The sequence below is a fragment of the Anolis carolinensis genome, chromosome 4 (assembly GCF_035594765.1).
Source record: "Anolis carolinensis isolate JA03-04 chromosome 4, rAnoCar3.1.pri, whole genome shotgun sequence".
NCBI classification, from domain to species: domain Eukaryota; kingdom Metazoa; phylum Chordata; class Lepidosauria; order Squamata; family Dactyloidae; genus Anolis; species Anolis carolinensis.
In genome coordinates, this window is record NC_085844.1 from 80,833,050 (window position 1) to 80,856,831 (window position 23,782).

Genomic DNA, 23,782 nt, shown 5'->3' on the forward strand with positions numbered 1-23,782 from the left:
TAATAATAGAGGAAACTTCTAGAGGCAACTGTATTCTCAATTCTTTTTTGACATGTTAAATAAATAACTCATAGAGGCCATTTGAAAGCTTCTTCCAAAAAGCATCTTGAGATTATTTTCCCCCACCAGCCTCTATTTTTCTTATGATTTCTATTTTGGAGACCAAGCCCATAGACCTTTTCCATTTTAACACGGTGCCGGAAGCTTGTAGAGCAGTTAATCTGCTTCCCCCTTTCTCACTGTTGTAAGCAGGTATACACACATGCAGTATGATCAGTCAGAGTAGAATCCTGCTTTTTCCCTGCTAAAACATTATTGTGTTGTTTACTGCAGAGTGCAGACACACAACTGGAAACTATTTTAAACACCCTTCACCATCCTCCCAGTACTGCCGCTGTTTAAAAAACACAGCTTACAGCTAGACAACAAGGAAGAAAAGGAGGCTGGGTGTTCAGAAAATGACTTTGTAAAGAGAAGCTTCTTCATCAGAGGCTTTGTTGACTGAAGTATACATGTACGTTTGGCTTAGGCTTCAGCCTACCTGGTATTAACATTAACCAGGCTTTGGTATTGTCTGTGTTACTCCCTGGCCTTAATTCAGACATCTCATTTGACAGATGATTAGCCTTCTTACACTGTCAACATATGCTTACTTTTCTTTTTGCCTGTATTCCTCATTCCATTGGAACTGATTTCAGTTAGTTCAATTGCTCAGATGGTAACGTAGCAAGTAGGTCATTGATGACTGGTGAATTAACCTGAGGTTGCTCACTTTTTTCGTTTTATCTGCCATCCAGAAGAGAAGCCCCAAGCAAAGTTTTATACCTCTTTGTTGTTCTTCTTGTTGTGTTTTTTCACTTAGAGACACTGCTGCAGTGTGATGCTGATATTATCAAAGAGATTCCAAGGGCAAATGTGGTCACTGTTCCCATGTTAGTCCTGGCACAAATGTTTGTCATGAATTCTTTGCAAGAGACCTGGTGAGTAAAGTAGAAGTACAGGAAAGGTTCATGGGATGTTCTTAGACCAAGTTCTGCTTGTGTAAAAGCAGGCAAACAATCCCTGAGTACAACCAAACCTGTTGCAAGGCGAAGTGGAAAGAGCAGTGATGTATTACAAAACTGCCTTTGGACAGCAACAGTTTCTCACATTTGTGGCCACAGCTTGGCAAATTCTTACAATAAAGTTAATCATTAAAGCCCCCCTTGCTAGGGATCTGGCTTTTTCTATGTATAATTTTCAGAGCTTGAGAAATGTTTGTGTGTGTATTTGATTTGGATAATAATTCCTAAGTGTAGGGTTCTGGGATTTGTTACTTTGCCAAGCTCTGTTTTTTTTTTTCTTCTCCCTGTGAAGCAGTATGTCTATCAGTTGGGTTAACATAGCTTTTTCGGTACTGTTCCATTATCCAGGTGAAGGCCACTAGGGGGCATGAGAGAGAGAATAGTCCATTTTATTGGTGGGGATTGAAGGTGGAAAATAATTTCTCCCATTTTCTAATTTTCCTCATCTATCTAACCACTTTCTTCTTCTTCTTCTTCTTCTTCTTCTTCTTCTTCTTCTTCTTCTTCTTCTTTTGCTGAACGTTGGCAGGTTTAAATCGTATCAGGGTTTATATCCTTCCAGTGATATTTCACTTGAAGGAACTAGTGCGAAGGCAAGGAGGAGCTCCGTGATAACAGACAAACTGGTAAGTGAACGCTGGGGGGTGGAATATGGGTTTGGATCGACATTCTTCTGCCATAAATTTGTACCACATTTGCAATTAAAGCCTATTAATTTTGTCAAGTTGTTGCCATGAATCTAACATAAAGATGCTTTTGCCTGGTTTTATCAGGTTGATGGTACAGGCAGACCTTTGTACTTAAATCTGGATCCATTCCAATCACAGAAAGCAGAGGAAAGGCCTGTTTTCACCTGACAAAGGGGCATACAACTGGGAACGTATTTCTCTTCCCCCCCCCCCCCCCCAATACAGCTTGTGTCCCTGAAAACTACTTTTGCACTTTGAACTCAATGAGAAGATTAAAAATGAAAGAAGAAGGAAACTCAAATATTTCAAAAGCAGCTGGAAACATGGAATAGCAGAGGAATATTTGGGACGTTTTCTGACAAATTGGGGCAGTTGGAGAGTATGCTAATCCAAAAGCTCCTTCCAAGCAATGTATCAACTACGTTAGAAATGTGGGGAAATAGTCACTTATTTTTCTCCTGCAATAATAGTATATGTCCCTGTCTCTATCCATCTTTCCATCTGTTCCATCTTCATAGGAAGCAGCTAGGATAGAGGGCATCATTTAGTCTGGAAGTCTTGGTAGTCTTTGAGAAGACCATGTTACTTTCTGACTTGTATGGTGAGATGACAGCAGTTATTAAGAAACCCCATCAAAGAAAAGACTCCTTCTGTGTTTGTCTAATAGTAACAGAAAAAAGGAATTACCAAAAAAATTAGAAGAAATTGCCAGAATGGAATACAGAAACTGAACAAGTCAAAGAATGTATGATAAAATGGGCAAAGAATGTAAACTGCTCAATAAAATTGGAGGAATGATAGAAGATCTGGAATTATAAATTGAAATATACATATGCCTACGTCTTGAAAGAGAACTGGTACAAAATGATGTACCAGTGAAATATAACCCCACAAAAATTAGCAAATTATTATTTTTAAAATGTGTAAGAAATACTCAAAATGCAAAATCCATGAGGGCATATTTTTCCACATGTGGTGGACCTGCAAAAAAAGCAAAAGACTATTGGAAAAAAAATTCAGGAAACAATTCAGAAAATACTCAATGTGCAAATACAATTTAAACCAGAACATTTTTATTGGGAATGATAGAGACAGATACAGACACAAAAAGGATATACTGTTTAACTGCCTAACAATGGCAGCTAGAATAGTATATGCAAGAACTTGGAGAGTAAAAGAGATATCTTCAATAGATCAATGGTTGTTAAAAGATGAAATTTAAGTCAACAATAATAGAACCACGATGAAGAAGATTGGAAGTACATAAATTCCCTTCCACCACCACTTTTTTCTTTTATTCCTTTTCTTTATACCCTTCCCCCACTCACAACCCCTTTCCGTTCTGGCTTATCCATTCTACATCTATTCTTTCTTTGTTTCTTTCTTCTTTTTCTACAATATTTTTATTAGATTTTCCACATACAAACATCATTTAAAAAGAAAAGGAAACACAATAGTATTGTAACAAAGTTGAGAAAGTGAAGTAGAGTAGAGTAGGGAAAAAGAAAACAAGAATTGTAATTTTTTTAATGATTTATAATAGTCCTTTAGAGTTTATTGAAAAACCGCAAAACAGCGAATCCACAAAAAGTGAATCGTGAAGTAGTGAGGGATAGCTGGAATGTAGCCTCCAAACTGGAAAAAGAAAAAGATAACCTAAAAAACTACTTAGTGAACTTCCAATCTGCATCTTTGCCATCCAAAATAAAGAAATGTTCTAATTCTATTAATGCAATACTTTTAACTTTTATTCAGCTTCCCTATGTTGTCGTAGTCTTCCACGCATAATAACATTTTATATCCATTTTTATGTTATTATGGTTTACTTCTCTTTTTTAATATAATCCAAAAAAAAGGTTGCCAGTCTGTACTTCTCTTCGGTAATCCTTGTTGTTTTGTTAATAAGTATGTTAGTCTGTCCATATTCCTTGTTTCCATTACTTTAATCAGCCAGTAGTCAGTGTCTTTCTTCTTTCTTTCTTTTTTCTTTCTTGTTTAATGACACTGTAAATAATATATACTTTAATAAAAATTATAAACTGTATACAAAGAAACTCCACCAAAGAACCAGTCTCTAGAACTCATGTTGTTCTTAGGCTTCATCTTTACATAAAGCGCACTATAGGTCCATTTGTATATTTGAAGACCTGTAGGCACTATTTTCTATGGACACCATACAGAAATACTTTCATTCACTTAGGAACCAGAATGGCGTGGTGTTTGAGCATTAGACTATGGCTAAAGATACTGAGGAATCCTGGCTCAGTCATGAAAACCTGTTGAGTGACCTGGGGCAAGTCACACAGTCTGCCTCAAAAGAAGGCAAAAGCAAATTCCCTTTTGAATAGATATTGCCAACAAACAAACAAACATGATACTATTGCCTTGGGGTTGCCACAAGCTGAAAATGACTTGAAGGCACACAACAATATGGTGTACTTTAGCCCTTATTTTTTTCTTTGTTATTGTTTGATTTTACACCATTCTTGAAATTCTGCTGAACAGCAGGATATAAATATATCCTGTCCAGTTACTCATGGAAAAACATCAGGAAAAGAAGAAACCACTGCACTTTGCATTCCTTGATCTTGAAAAAGAATTTGATTCTGTTCCCCGTGACCCGATCTGACAAGCACTATGGTCACATGGAATACCAGAAGACTATGTAACATGGATAAAGCTACTATAGAATAATACAAAAGGTATGATCCGCTGCCCTGCAGGAATTTCACCTCTCTTCAACATCACTGTTGGCATGCATCAGGGATCAGCACTCTCACCATTATTATTCATACTCTGCATGGACACTGCTACAGGCAATTTGCAGACTATGCATCGCTGGACACTCCTATATGCAGATGACATAGCACTCAGCCACCAAAAACATACAGCCCTCCAACAACAGCTGAAAACATGGAGTGATAGACTCAGTGAAAATGGACTTCAACTGAACATACCCAAAAGAGAGTACAGTGTTCCCTCACTTATCACGGGGGTTAGGTTCCAGGACCACCCGCAATAAGTGAAAAGCCGTGAAGTAGGGGCACTATATTTATTTTAATCTTTATGCATTACTAGCTGTGCCCGGCCACGCGTTGCTGGGCAAAGTGGTGGTGGTATTGGTTAAAAATTCTTGTGTAATTTTTATTGATGTTATTTGTATTTTTTAATTAATTTTATTGTAAGTTATCTTTTTATTTATTATATTTTATTATTTACTTGTATAATTTTTAGTTATTTTTTGTTATGGTATTTTATTGTATTAATTTTTTAGTGTTTTTATTATTTTTAGTGTTTTTTTATTATTTTTATTGGGTTGCTAGGAGACCAAGTTGGAGGAGCTTAGCCTTCTAACTGGCAGCAATTGGATAAAAGCAATTATTCCCCTCTCTCTCATTAGGACTTTATTTTTCTTTTCTTTTTGTTGTATCAACCTAGAGCCATGGATGATGGGTTGTGTCGTCAAATTTCGAGGTTAGGGGACCTGTAGTTTTGTTGTTTTGTGGGTCGCCGTGATGCCATCACTCTTTTATATATATAGATTTTAGTAGTTATACACTATTTTAAGTCATGTGTTGATAAATCACCACCTTCTCTTCCCGTTGCCACTTGGGCTCCTCCCATTGCTGCTTGGGCTCCTCCTGTTGCTGCTTGGGCTCCCTTTGGCTTCTCTTCCTCCCTTCCTTAGGCTGTAAATTGTAATTTTTTTAATGATTTATAATAGTCTTTTAGAGTTTATTGAAAAACCGCAAAACAGCGAATCCGCAAAAAGTGAACTGCGAAGTAGTGAGGGATATCTGGAATGTAGCCTCCAAACTGAAAAAAACAATCCAAATTAATGGACAAGCACTAAATAAGGCCACCCAATTTAAATACCTAGGGGTCTCTGGTCTCCATAGATAGCGGCACAATGCCAGACGTGCGGTCAGGATTAACTGCAGCCTGGTTGAAATGGCAGCAAACTACTGGCATTCTGTGTGACTCAAAAATGCCTGAAAAACTCAAGGCTAATATCTGCACTACAGTTGTTTGCCCAGTAGTCCTCTATGGGGCAGAGTGCTGGCCAGCAACAAAGAAAAATGAATAAGCCCTTAACACAATGGAAATGGAAGTGCTGAGATGGACACTTGGTCTGACACTTCTTGCCCATGTGTCAAATGATGACATCCGTCAAAGACTAGGAATAAAAGTGATCAGCAAGAAAATGCAAGAAGTAAGACTATGGTGGTACGGCCATGTCATAAGAAGAGAACCAACATCAGTAGCACAGACAGCACTACATTTGGAGATTGCAGGATGGCGACCACGTGGATGGCCAAAGAAAAGGTGGACACCATCAACAAAGACATGTGTGCTGCCAACCTGAGACTTGAGAATGCCCAAAACAAAGCCCTGTGGAAATGACAGTCACAATGCCAACCTTCTCCATGGGAAAATAGCTTAGAAAGAAGAAGAAACAGGATGTAAATATAAGATATAAGTTACTCCTCGCAAATTGAGCAGTAGTGCAGCTGAGGGAAAGCACAGTTTTTTGGCTGCCTTACTTACTTACTTAGGCAATCCCTCGTTGTCTGAGTATGATGGCCTTCCAAGTGTAGTGTCTTGGCGATGGATATGTAATAATAATAATATAATAATTTTATTTTTATACCCCGCCCCATCTCCCCGAAGGGACTCGGGGTGGCTTACATGGGGCCAGGCCCGATAAAACAAACAAAACAGTAACAAAGCAATAAAACAATTATCCCAGTAAAAAACATCAACATCAATAAAAACAATCATTAAAATCAACAAGCAGGATACAGTGTTAAAAACAGGAGACTAATTCGTAGATCCCAGGCGAGATGCAGAGTGATACGAAATGGGAAAAGGAAATTTCATAGTTGGACATGTAGCTCATTGTAGAGCCTGCATGTTCTTCCACTGTGAGGACATTGGTTTCCAGGTGGAAGGCAGTCCTGGTCAGGGTCGGCTTGACATGCCTTCCTCTTAGCATGTTTCTCCCTTTCACCCTCCATTCGTGCCTCTTCAAATTCCACAGCACTTCTGGTCATAGCTGACCGCCAGCTAGAGCGCTCAAGGGCCAGGGCTTCCCAGTTTTCAGTATCTATGAACAGTTTTTAAGGTTAGCTTTGAGTCCATCTTCAACTCTCTTTTCCTGTCCACCAACCTTCCATTTTCCATTCTTGAGTTTGTAGTATAGCAACTGCCAACCTAGCAGTTCGAAACATGCCAATGTGAGTACATCAATAGGTACCACTCCGGCGGGAAGATAATGGCGCTCCATGCAGTCATGCCAGTGGCCACATGACCTTGGAGGTGTCTACGGACAACACCAGTTCTTTGGCTTAGAAATGGAGATGAGCACCAACCCCCAGAGTCAGACACGACTGGACTTAACGTCAGGGGAAAACCTTTACCCTTTACTTTAACTACCACCAATTCCTCAATACTTTATTCCCCATACCACCAGACTTCGCCACAGCAACGCGTGGCCGGGCACAGCTAGTATAATATATAATTTAAAACCTAGAGACTGTAAACATTAAAGAGAATTAAACCTAGTACTATCTTAAATAAATAAAGCAATTAAAACCAATTTAAATATACATTTCATTGCCTGTGTTGACAAGGCCTAAGCTTGGACCAGGCTTATTTGAGAATGAACAGCTTCAGCACACTTTTCCTATCCAAAAGTACACTGATCTTCGATGCTCATTTTAGTCATGCTTTAAAAGCCTTTGAGTCCACAGGGTTAGAGAAGTGTCCTCTCTTTCCTGAGGCCAGTATGTTGTATTTCTGATAGTTTTCAGTGTGCTTCTAGATCCGAAGCCTCAACATTTCTAAGCGTCATATAACATTGTGCATAGGTTGAGGAGCACACCAGATCTTTTATCTATGACCAACAGAGATATAACTTAATCAGATTCTTAACTATGATGCTGAGAGAAGGGGTGCTCAATGATACTATATCATCCTCCCTATCATTTGCCAAAACTCTGACTCTCTTTTTAAAAGAGCTAAGTATGATTTATTTTAGCCATTAGCAAATACTTTAGTTTGCAGCTATGCTTAGAACCTCTGGTTTAAACTTTGGTTTAGCATTGACACAAGCGTATTAATAAAGTTGCGCCATCGATAGGAGACATTGTTCACAAGACTGTGTTTATCCAAAGGCTCTACCCCTAGTTCAGATTTTGTCTGTATCAGATCCTAAAAGACAAATAGAATTTAACCCAAATCTGGAATACAGGAAAGTTTCAGAATCTGAAATTGTGAATGATAAAACTCTTCAAATTTTGTTTATATTCACAACTGTACAATCACAGCAGATTGATAGCACTTTCATTGCCATAGTCCCTTCCCATGGAATCTTGAGATTTATAGTTTGGTCAAGAACTTTGAAATGTCTACTGTAGTTCCCTGAACTAGATTATTAGAGCTCTCTGGCAGAGAAGTACATTATGACATTATAAACTCCAGGATACCATAGAATAAACCCAAGACAGTTAAAGCATTATAATTCTGTCATTTGGATGTACTTTTTGCATTTGAAATGAAAGACATTTCTAAAAAGATATATCTTGCCTCAATGAATAAAAGGCATTGTGTTCTTCCATAGAAAAAATGCTGGTGTGCACTTGGAGGATTGATCAAGAGTGTCTGCAGGTTCCGCAAGGCAATGAGCTATGTGTCACAGCGCAAACGCTTTGAAGATTTCCTCCACCGGGAACTAAAAAACGATAAGGAAAGTATGTCTTCAGTTTCCTGTCATCCACAGTATTGGTCCTTGGGACAATCAAACCAGAAATCTCCATATATTTATTCTCAGCCCCTGTTTATTTAAGACAAGGGAAGAAGGGACTAGCAAATGCGGGATTAAAAGAATTCATGAATCAACACAGTTCACCATTGAGAATGAAATATGCTTTGAGAGTTCAGAGATGGCTCACTAATGTATATCCTGCTTTCCTTCCAAGACTTGGTCTCAAGGCAGTTCACAAGACTAAAAATAGATAAATTGATAAAGCAAGTAGAAATATAAAGAGGCACATTATTGTAATGCTAAAATAAAATAAAATAAAATAAAATAGGAACCCCGGTGGTGAAGTGTGTTAAAGCACTGAGCTGCTGAACTAGCAGACCGAAAGGTCCCAGGTTCAAATCCCGGGAGCGGAGTGAGCGCCCGCTGTTGCTTGAGCTTCTGCCAACCTAGCAGTTCGAAAACATGCCAATGTGAGTAGATCAATAGGTACCGCTCCGGCGGGAAGGTAACGGCGCTCCATGCAGTCATGCCAGCCACATGACCTTGGAGCTGTCTACGGACAATGCCGGCTCTTCAGCTTAGAAATGGAGATGAGCACCAACCCCCAGAGTCAGACATGACTGGACTTAACGTCAGGGGAAACCTTTACCTTTAAAATAGAATTAAAAAACATGATTGTGTTAAACCTCATTGAAAATCCCTTTCTCACTAGCCAGCAAAAGGAAAGCAGAAATATACTGTGCAGTCAGCATGATGTGGTGGTTTAAGTGTTGGAGTATGACTCTCAGAGGCGGTCCAACCATAAGGCGAAATAGGCATTTGCCTGTGGCGCCATCGTCCCGGGGGCACCATCGTCCTGGGAGGAGGGCACCACTCTCCACCTCCTTCTCTTTCGGGCCTTCCAGCGGCCGCGCTGGGCCTTCCGGCCAGCGCAGACCCACCTTCGCACCACGCAAGCCCACCTTTGGGGCCTTCAGAGATTGTGAGGTCTGTAGGAACTTGGAAGCTAGGTATGTGGGGTATATATATCTGTAGAAGGTCCAGGGTGGGAGAAAGAACTTTTCTTTGAAGCAGGTGTGAATGTTGTAATTAATCACCTTGATTAGCATTTAATGGCCCTGTGGCTTCAAGGCCTGGCTTCTTCTTGCCTGGGAGAATCTTTTTTTGGGAGGAGTTAGCTGTCCCTGATTGTTTACTGTCTGGATTTCTTCTGTTTTCAGAGTGTTGTTCTTTATTTATTGTCCTGATTTTAGAGGGTTTTTTTTAATACTGAGGGCTATCTGGGTTATCTAAGTCCACACTGCCCTATATCCCTGTTCAATGTTTAGTGCTAAATTTGCAAATATAGTAATTCCTACATAACATTACCATGTATTGAACTGCTTTCTCTATTGATTTGTTGTAAAACATGATGTTTTGGTGCTTAATTTTTAAAATCATAATGTAATTTGATGTTTTATAGGCTTTTCCTTTATACTTCCTTATTATCCAACATTTTCGCTTATCCAACGCTTTTATTTTTCAGTGATTGGTTTGGGGGGGGCGCCAAAATTCTGTTTGCCTACACTTGAAAAATACCTAGGGCCGGCTCTGATGACTCTGGGGTCAAGGGTTTGAATTCCTGCTTAACTATGAAAACCCATTGTGTGACCTAGGACAAGGCAGTCCCCCGGTCTCAAAGAAAGGCAGAGGCACGCCTGCTCTGAACAAATCTTGCCAAGAAAACTCCATTTTAGGTTCAACTATGAATGCCTTAAGTCAGAAACAACTTCAGGGCAGACATCAGGGCAAGGCAAGTCCCCCTAGCCATGAATTTCTACAAACTGGGAGCAACTACCTTCTCACATCCCCATATAATATGCCCCTGAGAGCATCAGGAGTAATAGAGCTTAGGCATTTGAAAGAAAACAGTTAATCAGAGTGCTTGGATCCAAGATACATTTTCAGAAGTAGAGGCCATAAGCACAAATCCTTTGTCTCATGGCCTTTAAAATTACACACTTTGTTTTCTGGTTTTTCCCAATGGTATTCCTGTGCTTCAGCAGCATCAAGACCAAAGGTCTGAAATAATTCTCTTTTGGGGTAAGAGACATGGGGCATTTGTTTTGTTCTCTCTCTCTCTCTCCCTCCCTCCCTCTCCCTCTCCCTCTCCCTCTCCCTCTCTTCCTCCTCCTCCTCCTCCTCCTCCTCCTCCTCCTCCTCCTCCTTCTTCTTCTTCTTCTTCTTCTTCCTCTTTTTCTTCTTCTGCCTCTTCCTCCTCCTCCTCCTCCTCTTCTTCTTCTTTTTTTATATCTGGTTTTATAGCTGTAAGCCACCCCGAGTCCCTCTGGGGAGATGGTGGCGGAGTACAAAAATAAAATTATTATTATTATTATTATTATTATTATTCCTCTTCTTCTTTGCTTACTTCATTCCGTAGTGCAGAGCCTGGAAAAGTCATTCTTTTGGACTACATATCCCAAATTCACCCATGCGTGCTGAAGGATTATTCAGTTTTAAACTAGTTGTTTATTTATTTATTTATTTACATCATTTCTACCCCGCCTTTCTCAACCCCGGAGGGGACTCAAGGTGGCTTTACACATAGGCAACTATTCAATGCCTTAAAGACAATGTACAATTAAAATGAACATTTAAAATAGAATTATAAAATATATTAAAACAATTAAAATATTTACAGCAATAACTTACAATTAATCACATGATCCACAAGTGTAATGCAAAATTATTTCATTATCATTTGTAAACTAAACTAAAAAACTAAAAAAAAAAAATCCAGGTTATGCTGCAAAGTGCCATGTGCTTCATATAGTTGCAATAAATGCAGAAATAGTTGGACACTTGAACATCCAATGTAGCTAACTTCACTCCAGGTTATCTTTACCCGAGATCATGTATCAGAAGCAAATTCTTCTTGGTGTTGTAGCTATTGGCATCTGGAGTGCATTGGGCTAATTATTCTAAGACATTTCCATCTAGAACAGCTTAGGCGCTTCCTGTCATGGTGAAACTCCAAACACCAAGTATTAACACAACATTGTGCAGAACATATGAATTGCAACTTTGTCAGCCCCTATTGGAGTCACCAGATGTTTGTAGTTAAAGGTAAAGGTTTTCCCCTGATGTCCAGTCGTGCCCAACTCTGGGGGTTGGTGCTCATCTCCATTTCTAAGCCGAAGAGCCGGCGTCGTCAGTAGACACCTCCAAGGTGGCCAGCATGGAGCGCCGTTACCTTCCTGCTGGAGCGGTACCTATTGATCTACTCACATTTGCATGTTTTCGAACTGCTAGGTTGGCAGGAGCTGGGGCTAACAGAGGGTGCTCATTCCGCTCCTGGGATTTGAACCTGGCACCTTTTGGTCCGCAAGTTCAGCAGCTCAGCGCTTTAACACACCGTGCCACCAGGGGGGCCCAGATGTTTGTGGGAGAGTATTATTATCATCTTGCAAGTAAGTTTTTCCCTTTCCTCTCTCAAGATATGCCAGTGACAACACGGCAAAGCATTAGTGGACCTAGTGGACGCTATGCCCCACCATCAGGTGGGTCAGATGATGTTGAAGTAATCCAAGTGAAGCGGAAGATCTTTGGGAACCGTATCATCCTGGTCAACTTCTTAGTTAATGACCTCTATTTTTACCTGGAGATGGAAAGGTGAGTGAGCCTGTCTTCTTTCTCCTACTATGCTGTGCATGCTTCTTGTATTGCCAAAGTGAGAGAAAACCCTACACTCCAGCACTACACTTGAAATGTAGACAGAAAAGCCTTCCTCTCCCCATCACATTCAATTTATTTGTTAGTTAGTAAGATGGTGGTTCCATTTCTTTGACAGAATCAGAACTGCAAAAGACAATTTCATTAAAAGATCAGTTCTGATTGTAGATTTTGCTAATTTGGTGTTTCCACTCAAGATGAACTTGCAGCTAGCTGTGCACCACCATTTCTAGATACCATTTCTAGATGGGAGATATGAGAGGAACTTCTTCCTGGACTCATTTTCTAGAGCAGTGGTTCTCAACCTGTGGGTTCCCAGATGTTTTGGTCTATTACTCCCAGAAATACCAGTCAGTTTACCACCTGTTAAGATTTCTGGGAGTTGAAGGCCAAAACATCTGGGGACCCACAGGTTGAGAACCACTGTCCTAGAAGATCATCATGGACCAATAGGAAACTAGTACTGAGCAAAGCTCCAAAAAAGTAGCATTGGGATGACAACTACAGGAATCCCTCTGCAAATGTAGCCAAGGTATTGGGACTTGTAGTGCAAATGTGTAATTTTCCCAAACTCATATATTGAAATTACATTGCTATTTTTCTCTTATCCAAGTGAGAAAAGTACAAATGAGGGAAACTTACCAATCCCAGTACACTGAGGCAACTATTCTGACTCCAGCACCAGGATCCAATTTACAATCACTGATTAGAATCCGATCCCACCTTAGGTTTAATGTTGTACTGTTCCCAATGTTTCCTGTTCATCTTCCTATGTTTTGCTTCTTTCTCTGACTCTTTATTCTTCCTCCAGATTTTTTCATGTGGCTGACTCGGTGGTAGTGTTGGCAGCCCTTGGCTTGTATACAGACAAAGATATTGCCTTTCTGAAGAGCAAAGTGGCCACCATCAATAAACTTTTTCTGAATTCAGATATCCCACCCAAACTGAGGGTAAGAGGCTTAGGAGCATGTTTTCCCAGGCCAATGAGATGCGTTGGTCTCCACTACAGTACTAAGTGAACGCACTTTGCGTTTTATTTATTTATTTATTTACAGTATTTATATTCCGCCTTCTCGGAAGTCCCGAAGGGGACTGAGGGCGGATCACATTATACACACATAGGGCAAACATTCAATGCCCATAAACACATCAAACAGAGACTGAGACAGACAGGTGCAGAGGCAATTTAACCTTTTCCCGAGGGGATGTTCGATTCTGGCCACAGGGGGAGCAGCTGCTTCAACATTTTCGCTTATCCAACATTCTGCTGGCCTGTTTATGTTGGATAAGTGAGACTCTACTGTATTTTATTACAGTCGATGACCAGCAACACCAGTCATGCACCTTTCATACAGTTTCATTCAACCCACTCGTCATATTTACCACAAAGCCAGGCTTACAGTGTGGAAAATGCATTACCATAGTGTGACCATTTCCTTGCACCTACTTTTCCATAGACAGCCTCACTTGCAGGCTCTGACATCCTGTTCAGCCTTTGACTTACATACCGACTCTTACAGGTTAAAGTCCAAGCACAGAAATGTATTCTCTTTTGAAATGTCTCTTGTGGATTGATGTACTTGCCACTCTCCTCATGCGATTGCCTCTCTTCCATGACCAGGTCAACCTCACAGAATCACAAGTGACTCAGATCCGGAATCAAGTTGCAGAAGGTCAAGTGAACAGAACTCTTTACCATGGTGCTATCATGTCTGTCTTCCCAGTTTTATTATACTTCTGGAAGAAGTAAGTGCCTCTCTGCTTTAGCTCTAAGATGTGCGTGTATATAATTGTCATGATCATGGAATAAAAGGGCCTTGAGTTCCATTCTTTGGAGAAAGACAGTGTATAAATAAAGTGACTGTTGATTGACTCAGACCAGCATATGGGGCTAAGCATATTACACACAGCCTCTGAATCAGGGCAAACACTTGTCTTTGTAAGCTGGCAGGGCCCACCCTTTCATGAGACAGAATAAACCTCAAAGCAGCAGTTTTTGGGTGTCACCCCAGTGGTGCAGCGTGTTAAAGCGTTGAGCTGCTAAACTTGTGTACCAAGGGGGGCGGAGTGAGCGCCCGTTGTTAGCCCCAGCTTCTGCCAACCTAGCAGTTCGAAAACATGCAAATGTGAGTAGATCAATAGGTACCGCTCCAGGAGGAAGGTAATGGTGCACCATGCAGTCATGCTGGCCACATGACTTTGGAGGTGTCTACGGACAACGCCGGCTCTTTGGCTTAGAAATGGAGATGAGCACCAACTCCCAAAATCAGACACAACTAGACTTATTGTCAGGGGAAAACCTTTACCTTTACTAAAAAGGTGACAAATTAATTGTTGGCTATTCATTTTGTCACTTTTGTATTTTCATTATCTGGGATAAAAAGAGGAACATATGGGATTCTGGCTCTAAATAACGTTTGGGGAACTTTGCACTTTGTCTCTAAGGAGTTGGGGCACTACCTGCTGCTCAATTTCAGCTAGCAAAATGTCTTTGGTCAGCCCCAAAAATTAAGCAACATATTTCTAGGGTTAAATATTTATGAATCTAGTGAGGATGTGGATTCATAAATATTTAACCCTAGCAATATGGAAGGCCATCTGCATGGCGGTGGGTGGGGGTGTTAAAACAATATAAGTTGCTAAGAGTTGCTTATTAACCATGCCTCTTAAACTTGTGCAGATTACATATGATACATATTATTAGCAGATTTTAAAAAATTATTTATATTAAAAAGAAAAGTAACCCCAGATTTTATTTAAAAACTACATAAAGAGATTATACAAACAAACATACAATTGTACCGTGTTAAAAAAAATTTGACACTACATAAAATAGAACTAAATTAAACACTACACTTAATGGTACTGTTCAGAGGGCATCTAGTCCACCTCCCTTCAGCCAGGTAGGAAGACACAATCAAAGCATCCCTTGATAGCCATCCAGTCTCAGTCTCGGTTTTAAAACCTCTAAGAGGATTTACTCATTATAGAAGTGTTCTGTTCAAGTAGTGTTCCCTCACTTATTGCAAGGGTTACGTTCCAGGACCACCCGCAATAAGTAGAAATCCGCGAAGTAGGGGCACTATATTTATTTGAATATTTACATATTATATTAGTTGTTAGGTGGCCTTTCTCCCCTTTGCAAGCCTTCTTCCTGCGCTTCTTCCTCTCCGGTGCCTGCCAGTTTCCCTTTTATGCATGCGTCTCCCGGCTTTATGCCGATGAGAGGGAGGGTGCATGCATAAAAGGGAAACTGGCACCTTTTGCGCATGCGCACCTCTCAGAAAAAACCACAAAGCAGTGAGGGAGTAAAAAGCGAAGTGCAAAGTAGGGAGGGAACACTGTATATGTACTGCTATAACTTTTATAATTTGCACAATGTGAAGGTTGATTTGCAGTAATGACCACAAAAATGCATACATTTCATATTAAGAAAAGGAAATGTGTTGACAGCGATGTTTGTGATAAACCACATGGAGAGGCCATAGAAGAAACTACGCAAGAAGTAACTATAGTACATCAGAAGTCTTGAAGAAAATATCCAAATCCCATTTATACATTAAAATAATATGAAATTAATATAATATAATAATAAATATATTGTTCATTTAGATGCTTACAGGGCACTGAAGGAATCTGCAAGCCTGGTTATACATCACTCCATCTCCAACCATATCTGCAAAATGTGTGTCGTGCAAAACACCGCACACACATGCCTGTAACAAATATCACATTGATTAAATTTGGCTTGTGTCAATAAACTTGTCCATATCAATCTTTTCTTTGCAGATATTGTCTCTGGAAGGTAATGAAGAGCTTTAAAAAAGTAAAGAGAGAAAAATCAACAATTTCTCCCGCATCACCACCAACTCCCTCAAAATTATCTAGGAAAATCAGTGGTTTCACTGCAGGTAAGTAGGAACTGATAATTTTTTAAACTATGTCCATGTTTCCATTACTACCTTTTCAGTTATATAAATCTTCCATGGCTACTTTTTTCCTTAATATTCGGATGTAATCCTGCTTTTGCACTCCTTTCTTTAATGTTACTCAGTAGTCATTCCAAGCCTTCGCTGTTGTCTGTGAGCAATATTTCACACCCCCTTCCACGAAGTTCATTTCTGCATTCCCTATAAAACTAGTTGAACAAGCAGCCTAAGATACACTGATTCTATGGGCCCTTCTACACTGCCATATAATCCAGAATATCAAGGCAGATAATCCACATTATCTGTTTTGAACTGGATTTTCTGAGTCTGCACTGCCATATAATCCAGTTCCTCAGATAATCTGAATTTTATACAGCTGTGTAGAAGGGGCCTATGTGGACAAAGAACTTGCAGCTCTTGCACTAATGAATTTACTTACAATCTGAGATTCTTTATAAAGATGAAATTATAAAGATGAAAAGTGTCTGCTAATGTAATCACTCCTTACCTCACTTTTCCTCTGGTTTTAACCAAAGATCCAACTCAATTCATCTGTTGTAATCACCTGTTACCATATATTTTATGTCCCAAGAATATAGGCGCTCTTCACTTCAAGCCTGTCCAGTGCTCTGCTTGTAACTAGGTGTGTCCTCAGACATGACTTCTAAAACTTCCCAACAACAACTACAATTGATATTAAATTTCTTGCTTCTGAAAAATTTAGTGAGAACTCTAAGAGGGATAGCAGCTTCCTCCAAGAGGCCCGAAGGTGGCAATGTTGCATCATTGGTTTGTAGGCACCGTTTCCAGCACCCTGGAGAAGTTTTGTGTGTATGATAGACGTGTTTCAGTGCAATTCACTAATTATTAAGCACATGACTGTTCACGGCATTATTGACCCACCCAGATCTGTACGTAGGTCTTTTAAAAGTACACCTCTCAATTGGAGCAATACTAGAATCACAAAGTTGAAGGCTGTGTTGTAATCCATCTGATCAAATTCTCTATTCATTATAGGAAATTGGACCTAGATAATGTTACAGCAGAAGTCAGTGACTTGTCTTGGCTTGAAGACCTTAAGTGAGAGAGGGAGTCCATCATGCTTTTAAAATTTGTGAGGGACCATAGAATCATAGAATAATAGAGTTGGAAGAGACCACATGGGCCATCCAGTCCATCTGCTGCCATGCAGGAAAAGCACAAAGGACCTCTGACAGATAGCCAACCAGCCTCTGTTTAAAAGCTTCCAAGGAGGAAGCTTCCACCAGACTCCGAGGCAGAGAGTTCCACTGCTGAACAGCTCTTACAGTCAGGAAGTTCTTCCTAATGTTCAGGTTGAATCTCCTTTCCTGTAATTTGAACCCATTGCTTCGAGTCCTAGTCTCCAGGGCAGCAGAAAACAAGCCTGTTCTCTCTTCCTTATGGCATTAAGGAGTGGAATATCTCCTTAACTGAAGCTTTTTATTTGAAAGATAGGCAAACTGCAATCTGTTAATGGTGTATCTCCCTAGAAACTTCATTTCTAATGCTGTTGGTGTGGGAGTGAGGGAGCCCTCCTAAGATCTAAAGCAGCGGTTTCGAACTTTTGGTCCTCCAGGTGTTTTAGACTTCAGTTTCCAGAAGCCCTGGCCAGCTTTTCTGAAATTCTGGGAGGTGAAGTCCATAACATCTGGAGGGCCACAAGCTGGACACCACTTGTCGGAGCATGCTTGAGTGCCTGTGAAATTATCATCCTGAAATGGTCAGTTGTATCCCCTTGAGACTTCTGGATATGTGATTATGTATTTCTTGCCAACACCATCCTTAATTTGTGGACTGGAGGTCTGAAATTTCAGATGAAGGTGTGAGTTGTGGCCTTCTTGGATTCAACAAGTAGGAGATTTCCCTTCAACTCTTAGAAATTTCTCATCCTTTTTAGGTCATCTAGATATACTCTTGATGGTGCAAGCAGGGCCGGCCCCACCATGGAGGCCACGTGAGGCCACCGCCTCAGGTGCAGGTCCCCGGGGGGCGCCGTCAGGCTTCCCCCGCCCCAGCGGGGACCATGGGCTCGCTCGCCGGTGAACAGGAAGGCCTGTTCGCCGACGAGTGAGCTCCACATGGCCGCTGCCAGCTGGGAAAGGCCAGCCAGGCCAGGGTGCACTGGGCGGGAGGCAGGGCACCGTCAGGGCGGTGCCCTGCCTCCCGCCCAGCGTGCCCTGGCCCCGCCTCCCACGCAGCGTGGGAGGCGGGGCCAGGGCACGCTGGGCGGGAGGCGGGGAACCGCCCTGACGGTGCCCCGCCTCCCGCCCAGTGCGCCCTGGCCTGGCTGGCCTTGTGGCCTGGCTGGCTTTGCCCAGCCGGCAGCCGGCCGGGCAAGGCCAGCTGGGCCAAGGCGCACTGGGCGGGAGGCGGGGCACCGTCAGGGTGGTGCTCCGCCTCCCGCCCAGTGTGCCCTGGCCCCGCCTCTCACGCAGCGTGGGAGGCGGGGTCAGGGCGAGTAGCGCGGGAGGCGGGGCCAGGGTTGGCCCCGCCTCCCGCGCTACTCACCCTCGCCCGTCTGGCCTTTTCCAGCTGGCCAGACTGCAGCGGAGGTCCCTCCAGGCTGCGATCTATCCAGAAAGAGCATATTTAGCCTCCAGGAAGTCTAAAAAGTAACTTATAGACAGGGCCGGACGGAGATAATTTTTAATATTAAGCGGGGGTGGGGAAAAGCGCCCCACCCGCCGGCGCCGCGGGAGGCGTGGCCATGTGCCGCGGGAGGCACATGGCCACGCCTCCCGCGGTGCCGACGGGCCCTGCCTCCCGCACCCTGGCCCCGCCTCCCATGCTACTCGTCCTGACCCCGCCTCCCACGCTGCGTGAGAGGCGGGGTCAGGGCGAGCAGCGTGGGAGGCGGGGCCAGGGTGCGGGAGGCGGGGCCCGTCGGCGCCGCGGGAGGCATGGCCATGTGCATCCTGCGGCACATGGCCACGCCTCCCGCGGCGCCGGCGGGTGGAGCGCTTTTCCCCACCCCCGCTTACTATTAAAAATTATCTCCGTCCGGCCCTGGGTGCAAGAGAACTAATATTTGACTTCTTACACAGGTCTTTTCTATCAATGTCTAAAGAATGCTTTCATGTTCCTTTATCCCCAACTTCTACCTTCTCTTCATTAGGCTCTAATTTTCTCTTTGTTTTCTTTACTAGTGATAATTACTGTTGCTCATTTCTGATTGTTTGGAAATGGTCAGAGTATTCCATATTATGTCTGAATGGTAGAGATATTATTTCTTGTGATGTTTTAGAGGACTTTATTTAGGCAATTTACAATCACAGCAGCCTTTTTCTGCAGTTTCATCGTGCTGCTGACTCACATCCAGCCTATGACCAAGTGCAATCCTGAGTTCCTTTTTCATGTATTCTGTTTGTAAGTTCAGATATCCAGTCTCTTTGAGAAGCACTGAAAAGGCAATCTTTTTCTTTCCATATATGGGCTATTTCACATTTTTGGCTTCTAAGCAACTTCTGGAGCCCCCGTAGTGCAGCGGATTAAGCCGCTAAGCTGCTGAACTTGCTGACAGAAAGGTCTGCGGTTTGAATCCAGGGAGTGGGGTGAGTTCCCACTGTTAGCCCCAGCTTCTGCCAACCTAGCAGTTTGAAACAATGCAAATGCGAGTAGATCAATAGGTACCACTCCGGTGGGAAGGTAACAGCGCTCCATGCAGTCATGTTGGCCACATGACCTTGGAGGTATCTACGGACAAAACTAGCTCTTCAGCTTAGAAATGGAGATGAGCACTAACCCCCAGAATCAGACACGACTAGACTTAATGTCAGGGGAATACCTTTACTAAACAACTTCTAAACCTATCTTCCTTAATACTATAGATTTTAGACTTCTTGGAATGTGAAATCATTGCAGAACATTTTTGCATTTAGTAATGTACAATAATAGTAAAATAGCAAAGTAGAAATATAAGAATACTAAAAAATCACTACAAATTTGCACCATGAAACAAAGTTCTGATTTGATTTTTCCCCCAAAATTTATCTGTAATTATCTGTAATTTATGAAGTTTTTTCTTTGGGTGAGCTTGATAATAGCCTTTGTTTTATTGTCTCCTATTCCATATTTAATTTGAACATTGTTTTGTACATTTTATAGCTTTTTGCCATAGCCTTGTGCTAATACAATAATTATATTGATCAACCGATTGATTGAAATTTGCAATAATATAGTTTTTAACCATGCTCTTATCTGTAATATTTTAAATGTATCCTGTCTTGGGATAATTTGATGCAATAGTTTGGAGAACAATGAATATTAAGATCAGCAAGTGATATATATATGTATATATTTTCTCAGTAGAAGACCACCCAATCATCAGATTTACTATCCTGAAAGGAATCCAGCTGTTGCTGCCACAGCCTAGGGATGAAACAGACGAATTACCTGGAGAGAAATGTAAGTTATAATGTTGCAGAGGTATGGTGATCTCTGAACTATAATGTTTGGAAGCCTCCTGAAAAATGTTGGGCATTTCTGCTGTTTTCCTAAGGCCACACTTGATCATTTAACAGCTCTGAGAAAACTTTAGTTTTCCTATCTTTTCAAGCTATGCCTTACTGTTACCAGGTGAGAGTATAGCGGAATCAGTAGCGTCCAGTTAACACCATGTGCAAAAGACTCAGACCAGGCAGAGGAATTTAAATGAACAAAGGAAATTTTACTCTTGCTTGTAGAGTTGAAATACAAAACAGTTCTGCAATCATACAATGTCCATGTAGTTGCATAAGATCAATAACCTAATCAATCAGCATCAATACACAGCATAGCATATTAATCAGCTACTTAACCGTAGCTATTAGAGAGCCTTCTTTTTCCTGTGCTCTCCCAGCAAGCTCAAATCCCAACTGACATTTCTCAGTCACTTGCCAGAAACAGATACATTGTTTTAGGCATGGCCTTGCCTCTGCAAAGAGAGCTCCTCTGCAGAGTTCCCTTGCAAACTAACTTTTGCAAGGATTTCTTTACACACACACACACACACACAGCAATTTGGCGCAATACTTACTTGATGGGTGTGTGATCATTTTTATGTAGCAATTACGTATTTCTGGTTATGAGAAGACAGAAAATCTACCTCGTTATTTACTGTACTGTCCATTACACAGAGAAAGACTTCTTTCTTAGATCTTCTGATTGAAAGAGCCAGTTGTTTCTACACTGCCATATAATTCAGTTTCAGAATGCAGATGAACTGCATTGAACTGGATTATGTGACAGTGTACTAATATAATCAATTTACATGCAGTTCATTTATATTCTGACACTGCATTATATGGCAGTGTAGATCCAGCTGTTGTCACCTTTTGTAGCTTGCAATGAAGCTATTACAATTAAAGTAACATATCTAGAAACTTGCAAAAGTAGCCACTACATTTTTTTTAAAAAGTTGGAAGTGGATGGCAAAAGAAAAACTGTTTCATGGATATTGCCCCTGTTACCCTGTAGTCATATAGTGTTATTGCATTATTTGCTTTTGCTCTTTTATTTCCAACCTTGCATGCGATTTTGCTGTCATATACAAGTAAATGTTTTAATTGCTTTTGTGACGAACTTAGAATTGTCAACCAGAGAACTCTAAATGCAGAGAAACACATCAAAAATATCTTAATTATTTCACCAAACTGTAAGTTCCACTTACAGATGAAGTGATGGCAATTAAAGTGATATTAAACTGCTACAATTGTACAATGAGAAAACATTCAGATAGTCCAGAACAAATTGGAAATGTACAACAATTCAGTTGCTAGGGAAACTGGGGCTTTGGATGTAAATCCAATCGGTTAGATAGAATTAGATCAGACTGTGAAACTAGAACAAAAAAGACAAAAAAGATCCATTAAGGAGTTTGATTCCGACACTGGGTGATCATGTTTTACATCCATGCATCCCTTGACTAACCAGCCACTAGAATAATTCAACCATGGCATGAATATGGGCAGCCAAAGTGTTAGATGGTTATCTATATACAGTAGTACCTTTATTAGCTGGTGATGAAAGAAGAACTAGATCTACATCCATAAAAATTATTCAGGTGATTGATTTGGAAGAGGCCTCAGATATAATACATCCCATTTTTCCTCCTCAGCTTCAATTGGAAGTTTAACTAACTACAGAAAATCCTCATCTGCTTTCTATGGAACACAGAGGCGGTAGGTATCCAAAAAATTGAGACCTTTTTATTTGGTAGGGAAAACAATAACTTTGTCAAATGAAATTTGGGGTCATTGTCTAAAACTATGAAGGTGACAATGTCATAGAGTATTATTTATTTATTATTTATTTGCGACATTTATATACCGCCCTTCTCACCCCGAAGGGGACTCAGGGCGGTTTACAAGTATATATACATACAATATATTATATTATACAACTATATCGCAATATTATTAGTAATATTGCATGTAATATAAATATACAATTATAATAGTGAATTATAATAATTATTACATTGTATTACATCATAATATTATTATTAATATTACATGTATATACAATGTATTATAGTACCTATCTTATAGGCCTGGTTATATGTGGATTCTGCAAACAAACAAAAATTCTGGAGAATTAAATGATCCTATTGTACTACATAATTGTACAAAACCAAAATGATTATTCTTAGGATCCCATAAATAACTGGTGGCAATATTACTTTCTTTATGTTGAGAATAGAAGTAAGTTGCAACCACTCTGGCTCAATATGTGTGAGGCATCCAGACCATGGCAATCTAGTGCTAGTAGGGTAGCTTTTTATTAACGCAGCTGCATATCTACTAACTTTTGCATATCTCATCTTGGAAATACTATAGCTTTATTTTTTTTATTTAAAAAATAATAAAAAATACTAAGTATTGTTTTTATGATTTTCTAAACAGAATGTCATCACATATAGGAATATCATCATGACAAGATCCATAATCTTCTTGTTTGGGCATAGTGGAAAGGACTATTGTGGTGCCAACCATTTTCTTTCCAGAGGATAAAACTCGGCTGTAGATCAATATAACTGCTGCAGATTCCAGAACTGAAAGAGGTCAAAAAAGATATTTTTATGCTATGTAATAAAAGGATAATTTCTCTCCTATGAACTTTTTCCATCCTTCCAGTAGAAGTCCTAAAATAAAAATTTGCAATATGTATGTTTTGAGGCCATTGGTTATTTTTTCTAACAATTGCTGTTTTCAAAAAGAAATATTAAAAAATTCATAAACCTAGAGCTTTGAAAAGTTAAATTTTGACCTATAACTGGTTGGGAAATTCTGGGTATTATAACCGCCCCCCACCTCAATTAATTTTTCCAAACTATGCATAAACTTCCCACTACAATCCTTGATTTGAGATTTGTGGGAGGTACCCCTTGGTCATGTGATTAAATAAAGCTTTTCCTAGCCTCTCACTTAGACACAGACAAAATATCCCTAGCTATGGTTTGGCATGTGGGATGGGACAATGAAACTTGTAATATGAGAAATGAAACTTTTCCAAGCTTTCTATAACCAAATATATATTTGATATAACTGTTGCTTTTTCATATCTTATTTATTATTGTTATTGTTACCCAACTGTCTGTTGTTCCCACTCACTTCCTGCCAGCAT

General features: G+C 40.6%; 1 protein-coding gene across 2 annotated transcripts in view; it reads left to right on the plus strand.

Annotated features, from left to right (window-relative positions):
- The window catches only part of rgsl1 (regulator of G protein signaling like 1), a 49,508-nt gene extending 26,183 nt beyond the window's left edge, over window positions 1-23,325 (plus strand). The window contains exons 13-22 of one of the 2 annotated variants that reach the window (XM_062980709.1): window positions 863-980; window positions 1,594-1,690; window positions 8,376-8,505; window positions 11,996-12,170; window positions 13,042-13,180; window positions 13,852-13,976; window positions 16,020-16,141; window positions 20,486-20,584; window positions 22,275-22,338; window positions 23,062-23,325. In XM_062980709.1, coding sequence (XP_062836779.1) covers window positions 863-980; window positions 1,594-1,690; window positions 8,376-8,505; window positions 11,996-12,170; window positions 13,042-13,180; window positions 13,852-13,976; window positions 16,020-16,141; window positions 20,486-20,584; window positions 22,275-22,338; window positions 23,062-23,092 — 1,100 coding nt within the window. In that variant the 3' untranslated portion in view covers window positions 23,093-23,325. The remainder of the gene's footprint in view (window positions 1-862; window positions 981-1,593; window positions 1,691-8,375; window positions 8,506-11,995; window positions 12,171-13,041; window positions 13,181-13,851; window positions 13,977-16,019; window positions 16,142-20,485; window positions 20,585-22,274; window positions 22,339-23,061) is intronic. The other variant, XM_062980710.1, reaches the window with a different exon arrangement.
- The last annotated feature ends 457 nt before the right edge of the window (window positions 23,326-23,782 follow it).